At 40.2% G+C, this 13,105-nt stretch overlaps 1 protein-coding gene across 1 annotated transcript in view; it reads left to right on the top strand.

The window, feature by feature from the left end:
* EFNA2 (ephrin A2) overlaps window positions 1-13,105 on the top strand; it is an 81,966-nt gene that overhangs the window by 66,097 nt on the left and 2,764 nt on the right. The window contains exon 2 of the mRNA XM_075611441.1: window positions 8,650-8,942. Within this exon, the coding sequence (XP_075467556.1) occupies window positions 8,650-8,942 (293 nt within the window). The remainder of the gene's footprint in view (window positions 1-8,649; window positions 8,943-13,105) is intronic.

The following is a 13,105-nucleotide window of genomic DNA, read 5'->3' as shown; positions in this document are numbered from 1 at the left end:
TCCACCCTGGAGACAGTGAGTACAAGACCGTTCTCTGTTCATCCCCCATGGTGAGGCCATCTCTTTTTACCGGTTTCTAACTAATAATCACCACTACATACCATCCACAAGTATCTGTGTTCTGCTGCTTTTCCCAATAAAGTGGAGGAAATATTACAGGGCTTGGAGTGATTTAAAAGGGAACTGAGTTAATGCTATCGGGAGCCATTCACACATCAAACGTGACCCTGGCTTCAGAAAATGAGCAGTATGTCAATTTCCTACCGAACGGTATCTGACTTGCGATAACTCTTTGTGAATACTGTGATAACACAAATGTCAGACCGTGAGGTAGGTCATGCCAAAACGTCGGATATGGCAGTGATTTTATCAAAGCTACTTGAATAGGCCCCCATGAGGGCGCACTGGGTCATGTAGCAGCGGTGCGCATAATCATGGTTCAGTCAGTTGGGACTACTTTCTCACTAGGTCCAGGAGTGTTATGGTTTGATTAATAAAAGGCTGTGGCCATTTGTACCCATCTCAGGTGTTTATTTGGGTTGGTGAGGAAACTGAATGGGCAACAGTCGAGGGTGCAAGGGTCATGAATCACAAAGGAACTCAATCAGAGTTAAGAAATGTGCTGGAGGCCTGAATTCATAGTCCTGCTCTGGCATGGGATAACTTTCTGTTCTTCTGGAGTCAATACATTTCATTAAAATTATAAAGTAAGCCAATTTGACACAGGAGAATTGTTTTTTTTCCTTAGAAAAAGTAAGATTGAAAATGAATGTGAACAAGTTGAAAGTAAACAGGTGGAGAGAGAGCAAATAATATTTAAATTGCTACCCAAGTGAAATTACCATGTGTTTATTTTTTTTTTTTTGGTGGGGTGAAAAATTCTAAATAGCGTGATATTTCTGAACCTATGACAGATGTTCTCCAAAGTGCTCTGTAATTATACCTTGTCTTCTGGACAATGGTAACCGGCTGATTAGATCCAGCTCTTAGAGCACTACCTTCAGCAGGGATCTCAGTCTGAGATAAATAGCATTGTACGAGGGGCAGGAAAGCATTACCAGTCTTTTTCAATGCTCGCGATGAATATTTGTGTTTGAGTGTGAAAGACGCCACTCCGATTTTGTAAAAAGGCAGCAGTGCAGGAATGTACAAAGAAAACCCTGATATGGACAAATACCCACATTTTATGACCAAAACATTCTCACCCTTTAACATTGACCTTTTACAACCTGTGATATATATTTGTAGGCTAATTGTCAAAAAGAAGAAGTGCCGTAGTTGGGAGATCAGGGTTTTCCATTAAAGGAGAGCGAAGAAGAAGAAACCGAGAGGTAGCATATGAATTGTTTTTTTGTTTGATATATATTGTTTATTACCACAATCACTCTCTTTCCAATACTCCTATAAAAACACATTATTTTGTATTTAGCCCCACATTGCATGCAGCCTGGTACACAGACATTCCTCACCCTGAAGAGCTTACCATCAAATTTCTGGCACTGAAGACATAGGAGGATAAAGTATTTTCCCCAAGCCAACTCTGGGATTCAAATCAGGTCCATCCACTTCAAAGGCAGGAATTGTACCAAAAAAAAACGTCTTCTCCCAGTCACTTCATCTTACTACCCTATAGACCACAAGGCAACCTGTGCTATTTACTCATTGCTGCTGTGATTTGGGGCTCGCGATTCACATTTGCAAACACTATTATTTAGCAGCCGTGGCAGTTTAACAAAATATGTCGGCACTTGTGGTCGGACAAAATGGACGGGATTGAGACTTGAGAGATTTATTTGTAGTGCTGGATTATGGGGCCGACTCGGTGACTGCCATAAAGGGACCACAGTGTTATAGCACCAGAAATAAGAATTTCATGGCTGTTTAATGAAGCATCTGGTTAAATTGACTGAACCAAATTCATTGCACATCATAGATATACAGTAGCTATCTAATCTGGGTTTTCTGTAAAGCAGCTATCATGTTAATCCCGGTAGTTTTTTTTTTTTTTACTGTATTCCATGTGTAAGATCTCACAGCCCATCATGTACTGGACACATCTCATCGCTTTTAGTGTCTCAGGAACATGTAAATGATTACACACCAATATCTTTGTGCGCACAGGGAGAGGCGGCGTTTAACCCTCTGTATGTCCCACACGGTCTTCTGAAAGCAGAGTTTGTGGTGAACTTTCAGTCCTAAACAAATTACAAGGCGTCTGCTATCACTGTTATATATCTTCACACCAAGAGCTGACAGCTTTAATGAAGCAAGGGACACGCATCAAATCCCAAACAAAATATTTCTTTAGCATGTCCAAAAGAGGCAGCTGCTGGCTCTATCACTAAGGTCGGCTGCAGTGGAACTAAGGGCTCTAGTGGTGTAATTTGTGATGAAGTTTAATCAATAGTTCATACTGTACTTTATTGCCTTGTCCTGGGGGCTCTATTTATTTTGTGAACCATCCAAAACCAATACTGCTCAATTAAACTTCTATGGTGCTACCTCGCACTTTCTCAGATCTTTCCACGTACTATTGATTCTGGGTAAAGGTGTACAATGGGCGCACATACCCTGTGAACAAAATGTCATCGCTACATTAACGTGAAGCTGGAGGGCCAAACTGGGAATGGAAAGGGGTTCACTGAATAATGTGTGGGGTATATCAGCAAAGCGATAGTAACTAAATCATAGGAAGTACATAGTTGTACACTAGATGAGAGATAAAATGGGGGGGGGGGGAGGAAATGTCTGACATAGTTAAGACACACAAGTGGGAAGGGTCTGTGACAAGTGTCAGACAGGAAAGTAAGAGGATTGCATTTTGTTTCTGTAAATCATTTTTTTTTTTTTACCATTTGCAGTACATAGAGTGCAGGTTCTATATCTTGGGGAGGTACACCAACATTAGCACTTGCAGTGGGAACGTCCTCTGTAATTATTTTCCACTCTCCCCCCCACTAACAACCTGCCTATGTATGGCATCTGTATGATGAAAACAATACATGGCGAAGCAGAATCCTATCAGACATCCATCCAAAGAGACAGCAGGATCGCGTTACTCCTGAGATGAATGAAATGGTAGAAGCAACAAGAGATCTCAGAGATAGAGGCATACCTGAGCTGAAAGTTCTGTAAATGTGTATTAACCATTCTGCCGACTGCAGAAGCTGGCAGGTAAATGCAACCGGGGGAAAAAAAAGCCTGTGGGAAATGTACATTTTTTTTCTTCTTCTACATCTTCTGTTATATGATGACCATTAAAACCAGAGACTTTGAGGGAATAGGCCAGAGCTTGTCCGGGAGAAGAAGTGGTGTACTGAGCTCGTGCACTGTGATTACATGTCTACTCCCGGCAGCTAGACATACATTTATACAAACTAAGAAAATGATGGCACATAAAGACCTTTGTGCCTACCTAGTCTGCCTATTTTTATCCCCACTGTGAGCAGATAACAACGTGACACTAGCTTTATTATGTGACTTGACTTTGGGTTGTGTACATGCTTTGCTACAGTATATGAGGTATGGAGGTCACCTTCTGTCTGGAGTGCCTCCAGGTCTACTTGTTGAAGTAATAACTTTTATTTTATAACCATCTACTTTTTTGGAGTATCATCTTTTTTTGTCAGACAATGAAGCCTCAGATCCAATTTGTTCCCTGGATTTCTTCCATATAGAAGATGCCTGTGAGACTTTCCCAGTAATAACTGACTGCCTGACTCTCACATTCCTACAGCAAGTTACAAAATACAAATCGGTCTAAAGACACAAAAACCAGCTCAAATTGTAACTAGTTAGAGACGATGGTGTGAAAGTGACCAGTAACTAGGTAAATACTCTCGATTTTGTTCCACTCATCCACCCATCTCATTTCCTTTCATCTGTTTCCCAATCTGTACAATTTATAATATCTAATAAAGGGTAATTTAACAAATTTGTCAGTCTGCAAGGAGCGCTGAGTTTTTGATTTAAATGCAAATTATTTCTAATCCTTGCTCCTTGCCTTGACTTTAATATCAAAAGGAGTTTTAAAAAGTGCCCCAGTAAATGGTTGCCTTGTTTTTAATTTTACATTTTAAAAGTTACCTTGCCAGGGGCAGGGTTGGCACTAGTGGATTGGGATAATAAAACAGTACTGCCCTTAATTAGCGTTTTTTTCCCTGTGTGCTCCGATTGCTGATGAGGGCAATAATGAGATGGAAAGCTCATCTCGAACGTAACCAGGCCGGCTGCAAAACCTTTCCTACTCTTTAGGCATTTCTCCCTCTGTTCCTCTATTCCTCTTGTTTTTTTCAGGCCGGCTTTCCTCACTGCACCATGAACACAAGATTCTGGTCACTCCGTATTCAGCCAATTTGTTCTATTCTACATTAAAAGGCATCAGCTCTTACAAGTGAAAACATAATACTGTATATATTTAAATACACATATTCATTCCCCCCAACCTTATTTGTTAGTTAATAGCTGCTGAGATACAAAGCAGAGAATGCCGTCTCCTGTATTTTTTTTTCTTATTTTTTTTTCTCCTTTATCACCCATATTGTCGGGTTAAAATCATGTTGTTTGTGCAAATGGAAATGCAAGAAGCACAAGGGAAGGAAGAAGAAGAAGCAGATTTTGGGACAATTTGATGTTGCTCTGGAAATGCTGCGTTGTGCTTCTCTGTGACATTAAGTATTCTAAAATATAATTTCAGTAAAGAAAATGTAGTGTAAAAGGGGATATTCCTAAATGAGACTTAGAAGATCGAACACGGCTCTCTACTTCTAAATAAATCTCAGGGGGTTCTCAACAGATGTCTCCGTCTCCAGTTCGGAATTAAAACATATTCCATTATAATTTCCAAGTGTCAGGCTCCTAGTGCAGACAGCTACTACACACCCAGGCCACAGCTTTTTAGTATCCCTCCAATTAAACTGTATGCATTAAATGTGTCATCCTTATCCCAGCTATAATTAGAATTAGGGGTATTAGCTATGTATAGGCTTGTTCATGGCTTATATGAAGCTTTATGAAGTTTATGCAATGGGATTTTTTTTAATTTTTTTTTGCACAGAGATTCCCATTTACGGCACCCTGGAAGAATGAGTCATTGATTGTGGGATCAGGGAGCAATGGCCCTGAACAGACAGCTTACAGACAAATCTCAGACTAGTATTTGGTGCCTTGTACCTTTAAACATTGCATCTGCTTTCATTCTCCCAATGTCTCCCTGTCCCTATTAAATGCTGCAGTATCTGCTCACACTATCAGGCTGCATTTCCAGGGGCCATCAATATGATCCTACCCATCCTGCTGAATTGCCACTTACAGGCCCAGTGGGACTCTCTTTGTTAGCTGGAGCAATCTCCATTTAAATAGAGATCAGATGGATGAATTCTTCACACGGTGGGGAGAGACATGTAACTTTTTGGCATAAATGTTTCTTTAGAAAGAAATGTGGTTCTATTTCACAGCTCTATGAGCCAGAAACACCCTTAGGTTTGGGCAAAGTCGCAAAAGCAAAATAGAGGCATGCCAGCCTGCATTGTGTGCCGTGCTCAGGGTGAGAGGCTCAGATGGCAGAAGCACAACCACTGGCAGAGGTAACCGTGTTACGGTTACCTCAACTTTATGCAGAAATTAAAATCCGATATGAACCACCTTCCCTAATACTCTGCATATTTTCTGTTGGACTCTTTGTTCCTAACCCCCACAACCACTAAAGATCCCATCTGTAACATGAAGAATCCCCTTGGAAGCCATAAGTATGCAGCTGAGTGCATTATGAGTCCAGCTTGTAACAAAGCACTGCAAATGCATAAAGGGGTTTTTTTTTCCTTCAGCAATGCCATGAGATGAAAACATAGAAATCAAATGTAATTAGCCATACAATTAGAATATCCATGCGCAGCACTGGCTGCTATTCTTTAATTAAGCCCTATATTGAAAACAGTGAGCTTTGACGGCATCTTGGCCCTGTCCTGTGTCACCGCATGCTATTAATATGCTGAGCTCTCCTATTCCCTCCCACGCACCTCAGTCCTTCCACACTGCACCCCTACTATTCATGTGTTGAGTCTCTCCATGAATGATTGCTTTCTGTGTTATGGAAATATAGTGGATTGTTGCATATGATGCAATGAGAAGCTGCCTTTGGGGCTGATAGTATGAAGTTCACCCTTGAGCTCCCAGCTTATTTTGAAGGACTTTTTTTTTTTATGGTGCTCTCAAGTTCATGAATAATTCTCTATCCTTGGCTGCTTAAGTGTCAGTGACCCGGTCGCTGACTTCACACAGGGGGTTCTGCCAGCGTATTGTCTTCAGTTGTTTAAAGAGAGACTGACAGCTGACAAGCATTCCTGTAGAGCTCGTCTCCCCTTGCAAACATATTACAACAGGCGTCCCATTTACGCCTGTCAATCGAGCCTGAAAATAGGAGGGAGATGGAATGCACGGATTTGGAAGACTGAATATAGTTAATTCTTTTCCTGTTTATATTTGCGTATCAATTAGACCAACCCAGCGGTGGAGACGAAATTGCCTGCTGCTTCCAGTGTTAACAATCCTTCCTTCATCTTATCTACAATTACACGTCTTTATAGCTACCCACTATGTTATTTAGTCTCTTAAGTATATTATCTGCATAAGGTTGTTTTTTTTTTTAATCTTTCTGTCTGCATTACAACTTTACTGAGCTTTTATTAAAAACAAAGATACGGTCATAAAATACCAGCAATTCATGTTAATTTGCAGCAGAGTGAAATTATAGGGACATAAGTGTTATCAGCACCCACATATTTCTGTGAGAACTTAAATCCCTGAGGGGGCTTCCCTGGGGTAGGGCAAGTTAATCAAAACAGTGTTTTGTAGTAACACACACACACGCCCACACTACCTGTATTAGAGGCAACGCATACGTTCGTCGTACTTCCATTTTGTATGCTCTTGAGTTCCACACCAAGGATTTCAGTATTAAGTTCTCTCTTCTTTCATTGTCTCAGGCTGGCATGCATTCAGAAGAGCCCTGAGCAAAAACATTTTATTCTAAGTGTACCAGCCGGCGCAGTGCGTAGTCACCAATTGTTTTTGTAGGTAATTAGGGCGGATTTCTACTCTACCTGTCAGAGGCTCTAAACAGAATTGTAGCGACAAGCCTGACACATCTCTGCCAGCGCGGCAGATTTATTCAAGTGGAAGTGCAATGGGTAGAAACCTCATTAATTGGTGAGGAAGCCCTGCTGTGAAAAACGTCAACATTCCTCTCTGGGAGTTAACAAGGGGGACACAGAAATTTTGTCCAATTCATGCACATACATTTTTACAAGATATTTCAATTAATCCTAGTAAGAATGGAGAAGTATGCCCTTGGGAGAGTAATGTACTTGTGAAGTGATCTGTATTGTTCTTACTCTCGGCGAGGAAATAGAGAAACCATTAATTCCTGTATTCATATGGGTGCCATTTACGGACTATTTGAGATGGAATCTGTCTGACAAACATTAGCTGACAGTGAAATGTATTATCATGAGGGTTACTATATAGACACAGCACCCTTTAGGTAAGCTGGAAAACATCAGCATCTTTAGGAGAACTATCTTCTGATCATGTACTAGTGACCTCAGGTTTTTAATGTCTGTGTCTAACCAGGGTATATGCACTGCAGACAGGTACGACGTTTGCCACCGTTACAAGATGATATCTTGTAAAATCATAGATTGTTCCACAGTATCCTGTGGCAAAGCTTGCGCAGAATATTACACCGCTAAACAAAATGTACATTCAATTCAGGTGAATTTCTCAAGGTACTGTACTGTACATCTAAAAGTGAAATTGGGGGTTGGGGAAATCTCACCCAGGAATGCGTACATTTTGGGCAAAGGCATATATAGCATTTGCCACTAGCGTTTGAGGTCTTTAACAAAAGATACTATTGAAAAGCGATGGGACTTTTTTTTATTTTTTACTTTGATTAATCTGGGGCTATTTTTATCTACCGGTGTTGCACCTGACTGTAAATTCACAAACACAGCAGCATGTCAGATAATGCCGACACACACACACACACACACACACACACACACGCACACACACGCACGCACGCACGCACGCACACACGCACACACACACACGCGCGCGTGTGTGTGTGTCGGCATTATCTGACATGCTGCTGTGTTTGTGAATATATATAGTATATAATATATATATAATGTTCTTGTGGGAAAGAAACAAAATAGCTAAAGGATTAGATAAGGGATAGTTAACCAACAGTCTGTCATGTAGACCGAGACACAGAGTTACAGACAACTAGTTAATTAAAATCCAGAGGAGCAGTAGCTCCTTGCATTTGCAATATACTGTATAAATATTGTTGCAAATTGAATGTGTATACAGTGCTGCGGTAAAGTGCCAGTCCCATTTTGCTAGATAAAAAAAAAATATATATATATATTATAAATTGCATTTATGTTCCCTGTCCAGTACTAATCCTATATTTGATTGTGATATAAAATTATCCTAGAGTTGGTTTCTTTCAGGTCATTAGAATCACTGCAGCATTCCTCCTCTTGCAACATGTGTATATACTGCACATTCTGAGATATCTGCTGGTGTTTTTCAGAGATGTGAATCTGCACCTCAAGTCCTAACCTTGCTAATACCTTCTTTCAGGTTCCACCATGGTGACTATACTGTGGACGTGAGCATCAACGATTACTTGGATATTTACTGCCCCCATTACGAGATTCCACTCCCATCAGACCGGATGGAGCGTTACATACTCTACATGGTAAATTACGATGGCCATGCTTCCTGTGACCATCGGCAGAAGGGGTTCAAACGCTGGGAGTGTAACCGACCTGATTCACCTAATGGACCATTGAAGTTCTCAGAGAAGTTTCAGCTGTTTACTCCTTTCTCTTTGGGGTTTGAGTTTCGTCCTGGACACGAGTATTATTATATTTGTAAGTATTAATGCACCAGAGGAAAGTATTATACCTGTAAGTCTACATATTAGTTTGGTTCCCTGTGCCATTGATAGAAACCATAGATAACTACCTTCTTGTAGGAAAACATATATTATTGCCGTAAAACACAGATACGCAGACAGCCTTATTTCCATGAAGTTTTCACAATATATTTTGTCATGTTCAAAAATCTGTATTCTTTTTTTACCTTGATTTTGCGGAATTTTTTTTGTCAGGATCAGACGCATCTAAAGAAACAAACGTACAATCAGAATACTATCTGAAAGACTAGTAATTAACTCTCCTGTACAAGAATGCCATCAATGTAATGGATTTTTACTTGTAATTAATCTCTGCTAGGTAACCTTAGCATAATTACCAGTTGTAATGCTACACCCACAAAAATAAGGGTCCTTGGATTGGGTTTCTACAAATGATTCACAGTGATATTGACAGATGCCACCAGACTCCTGAGTGCTTCAAACAGTACCCTAAACACACTAAGAATAGATAGTCAATGCGTTACAGGTGAAATAAAAGCAGGACAAAAAGTTGTACAAAGCCCTTAGAGCTCCCCAGTTCAAGATTCAATGTTTGTTCTCATTGTGATATAAGCAAACATCTATCTGCAACTTCCTTCTGGTGAGCCAATCCACAATGACATCATTAGCAATCCTTGACGCACCTATGCATATTTAAATAACAATGCCACAGTGCACCAAGTAATCACAAACATAAATAGCCCTTTCCATGCCTTGATAAGTCCCGGCTATGTGGCTAAGACCAAATATCAAATCAATTTTTTTGGGGGGGAAAGGTAATTTTTGAAGCCCGGTATGAGAAAATAATCCAATAGGCTGGAAAGTAAGTGAAAATTGGGCCTCCTGTAAATAAAACCGCTTATGTTGTTACTTGGAGCCCGGTATGACTGCGGAGTCTGACCTTATCGTATGGATGAAAAGCCAGTTCCTTATGCCAGAGAGTAAAGGTCTTCTCCAGACCATTTGCAGATTATCTGGGGAATAGGAAGTGCTGTGATGCATTGAGCTCGAATGCTAAACGGTCTTGACCTGAAAATTGCTCTTGCAAGCTTTACACTTCGAATAAGAGGTTGCTATAAAGAGGTTGTTAATGAACACATTTTTTGGACACACTGCAGGGATGGGTTTTCGTCTGAAGGGTTAAGCCAATTTAATGCTTTAGGGGCACATCGTCCCTAACAATACTATCTAGCTCCCATGTTTCTGGGTGTATATATATAAAAAAACTCTGGTATAACTAATCCACACATATTTTCCTTGCTCTGTGCTGTATTTACACAGTCCGTACTCTATCTTGCCCCCTCAGTGCTTCTTTCTGTCAGGCTCCTCTTGATGTTGTTCTGTCCCTTTGCCCTTTTAGTCCTCCTCTAAACTTGCTTTTCCTGTCTTTATTTAATCTGTATTTTATGTTAATTTTTTTTTTTAGGGAAATGTCATGTGCAAAATAACGATGTTCTCTATAGCGATTTGTCTTTTAATGACATTAAGAGATTACACAGAAAGTCAATGGAAAAGTAGATTGTTGCTAAATCAGATAGAATTCAGGTCATGCGTAACATTAGAAATTAGGCCTTCTTGGTAGACATGAAAGAGAAGGAATAACAACCTCTCTTAGTTACTGAATAACCCTCACAGGTACAAGGAACAGGGCTGAAATTATAGGTCAATGTTGACATTTCAGATGCAATTATCTGCGGCAGCTGATGAAATATTATTGAACTGTAGTTTTAGATGTAAATTCTCTCATTTTAAGCAACCCAGTAAATTATTATATATATTCACTGGATTAGGAGTAACATCAAGATGGAGCGATAAACATCCAGTTTAAATCTTCAAAGATCACTGCAGCTTTGGAATCACCGCAACAGCGTTGCTTCAGTTGCTAATGAGTGACCGTGGAATTATGCAGTCGAGAGAAAAGGCTCATTAAACTTAGTCTCAGAAGGGATGGGGTTGTAAGACTCCCTTATAGGCTCTTAGGGAAAAAAACTACGGCTCTGGAAAAAACAGGTCAGAAGAGTTAGAATTAGTTAGAGCAGAACTCGGGTGTCTGAGCTGGGACGCCCCACCATTTTGTGTTACACATGAGGGCGGTTAAAGAAGCAGCAATGACAAAACACAAAATGAGATGTCACACTGCAAATATTACACATTTCACTCATTTTGTAGACTTGTTTTCTGACGCAACACCATGGTCAAACTTTTACAGCTACAATGATACAAGGTTTGCTTCATTGTCTTTATGTTTCAAACAAAGGTCCCGTTTGGCGTATGGAGAGAAGACCTATACATTAGTAAAAAATGACATTGTGGTTGAACGATTCAGAGCTTGTAACGGAATAGAGAATCACAAAGATTGTGGAGATAAAATAGTTTCAAATCGGTGTATCTACCAATGCGAGGCCTGGCAGTGCAGAGTAATATGTTGCAAGATGTTGTGTTGACGTCTCCACCAGATAAGTGGATCCGCTTGGAGTTCACACGAAGGTGTAGAATTCTTTCAACGTTTTAATAGTATGAAATGTGTACTCTCGGCAAAACATTCCATTTCCTACCAAGCAACGCAGCTCTCATTTGTGGGACTAAGATCCCATCTCCGTCAGGCACAAATTCAAAACAAAGGAATAATAGAAAGAGAGGCTAGAATAAAAAAATCCAGATATTTTTGTTGTTTTTTTTTATACTTAAGAAAGTTTAATTTTCATTATATTAAAGTATTTCATTTTTTTTTTATATATATAAAAAAAAAATGACGTCATAAAATTGCACATTCCTCTTTAGAATAGGATTCTGTAAAGATAATTAGTGTAATTATTTCTAGTTTTATCTTCTCTGACAGGTATTGTTTTATGTGTTTCTCTCTACATTTCCCTACATGGCATACAGGCCGCTCTTTGCCGTGATTATTAAAGTACTGCACATGTATAATTTGATATAAGGGAATCGCTCTGGTAAACACGTGGTGTTAGCCAGGCGATGTTGTACCCTCCTGTAAACAACATAAAAGGTTTATTATCCCTCACTGAGCACAGAAGTTTTGCGGGTATACGTCCATGGGGGAAGCTTTTATAAAGAAGTAAACCCTTTTGCTTATGCTTTACAATAATTGTCAGTAATTACAAAGCAGTGACAAAGTGTAAATTATACATTTGAAAACTAATTTGCTATTATGCACAGCATCTACTTAAGTACTTAGATAGCTGCAGAATCACAAGAGACACACTTGCAAAATGGTAGTGGTTTCTATATAATTGCATGTGATGTACATACACCGTACATAATAATTGCACTGGTATCATTGTTCTATTAGAACAGGAGTGGCCAAGTCCTTCAAGGGCCACCAACAGGTCAGGTTTTCAGGATATCCCTGCTTCAGCACAGGCAGCTCAATCAGTGGCTCAGTCGAGCCATCTCTGCTGAAGCAGGGATATCCTGAAAACCTGACCTGTTGGAGGCGCTCAAGGACTGAACTTGGCCACCCCTGTATTAGAAGAATAAGGGAACATACATGAGCAGTTAGGCTGCGCTTATAGTGACGGCGAAAGCGTCACGTCAAAACAAATGCATTGCCGCCGTCGCGTGCACTTATAGTAAGCGCGACGCGACGGCTTGGTCGCGATCACTGGAAGTCATCTCTATTTTATTTTTCCAGCGACTGTGGCCTGACGTCACCGGCACTATAAGCGTAGCCTTACTTCAACAAATGTAGATGTTTTGCACCCGTTAACGCGATGCGTTGAGTCAATGCGTGTTTTTTAAAGCGGTACCATTAAAAATAACGCTTAAGTAGTGAACTCATGCATTCTTTGCTCATTACATTATTTTGTGCGTATATTTTGCCGTAAAGGAGGTAATAGTGTCTGCTACATCTCTATCTCATCTTCCAGTCTGGTCCCTTTGGCTCTCTAGCAACGCACTGCATGGGATCGCAGACCAACCTTGCCACTGGTTTTGGGGATGAGAGAGTTTTTCTTGTGCTTGAAACCGCATCAAAAAAAAAAAATGTACTCCCTACTCTTACAGTCCAGCCAGGTTTCTCTCACCGCAGGGAAAATATAAATAGGAGTCAAACATAAGGCAGCCGTAGAAGGAGAAACTGTGCCATTGTAAATGTGGGCG

This window comes from Ascaphus truei, chromosome 8 (assembly GCF_040206685.1).
Source record: "Ascaphus truei isolate aAscTru1 chromosome 8, aAscTru1.hap1, whole genome shotgun sequence".
In the NCBI taxonomy this organism is placed as follows: domain Eukaryota; kingdom Metazoa; phylum Chordata; class Amphibia; order Anura; family Ascaphidae; genus Ascaphus; species Ascaphus truei.
This window is presented reverse-complemented; position numbering and strand designations above follow the sequence as displayed.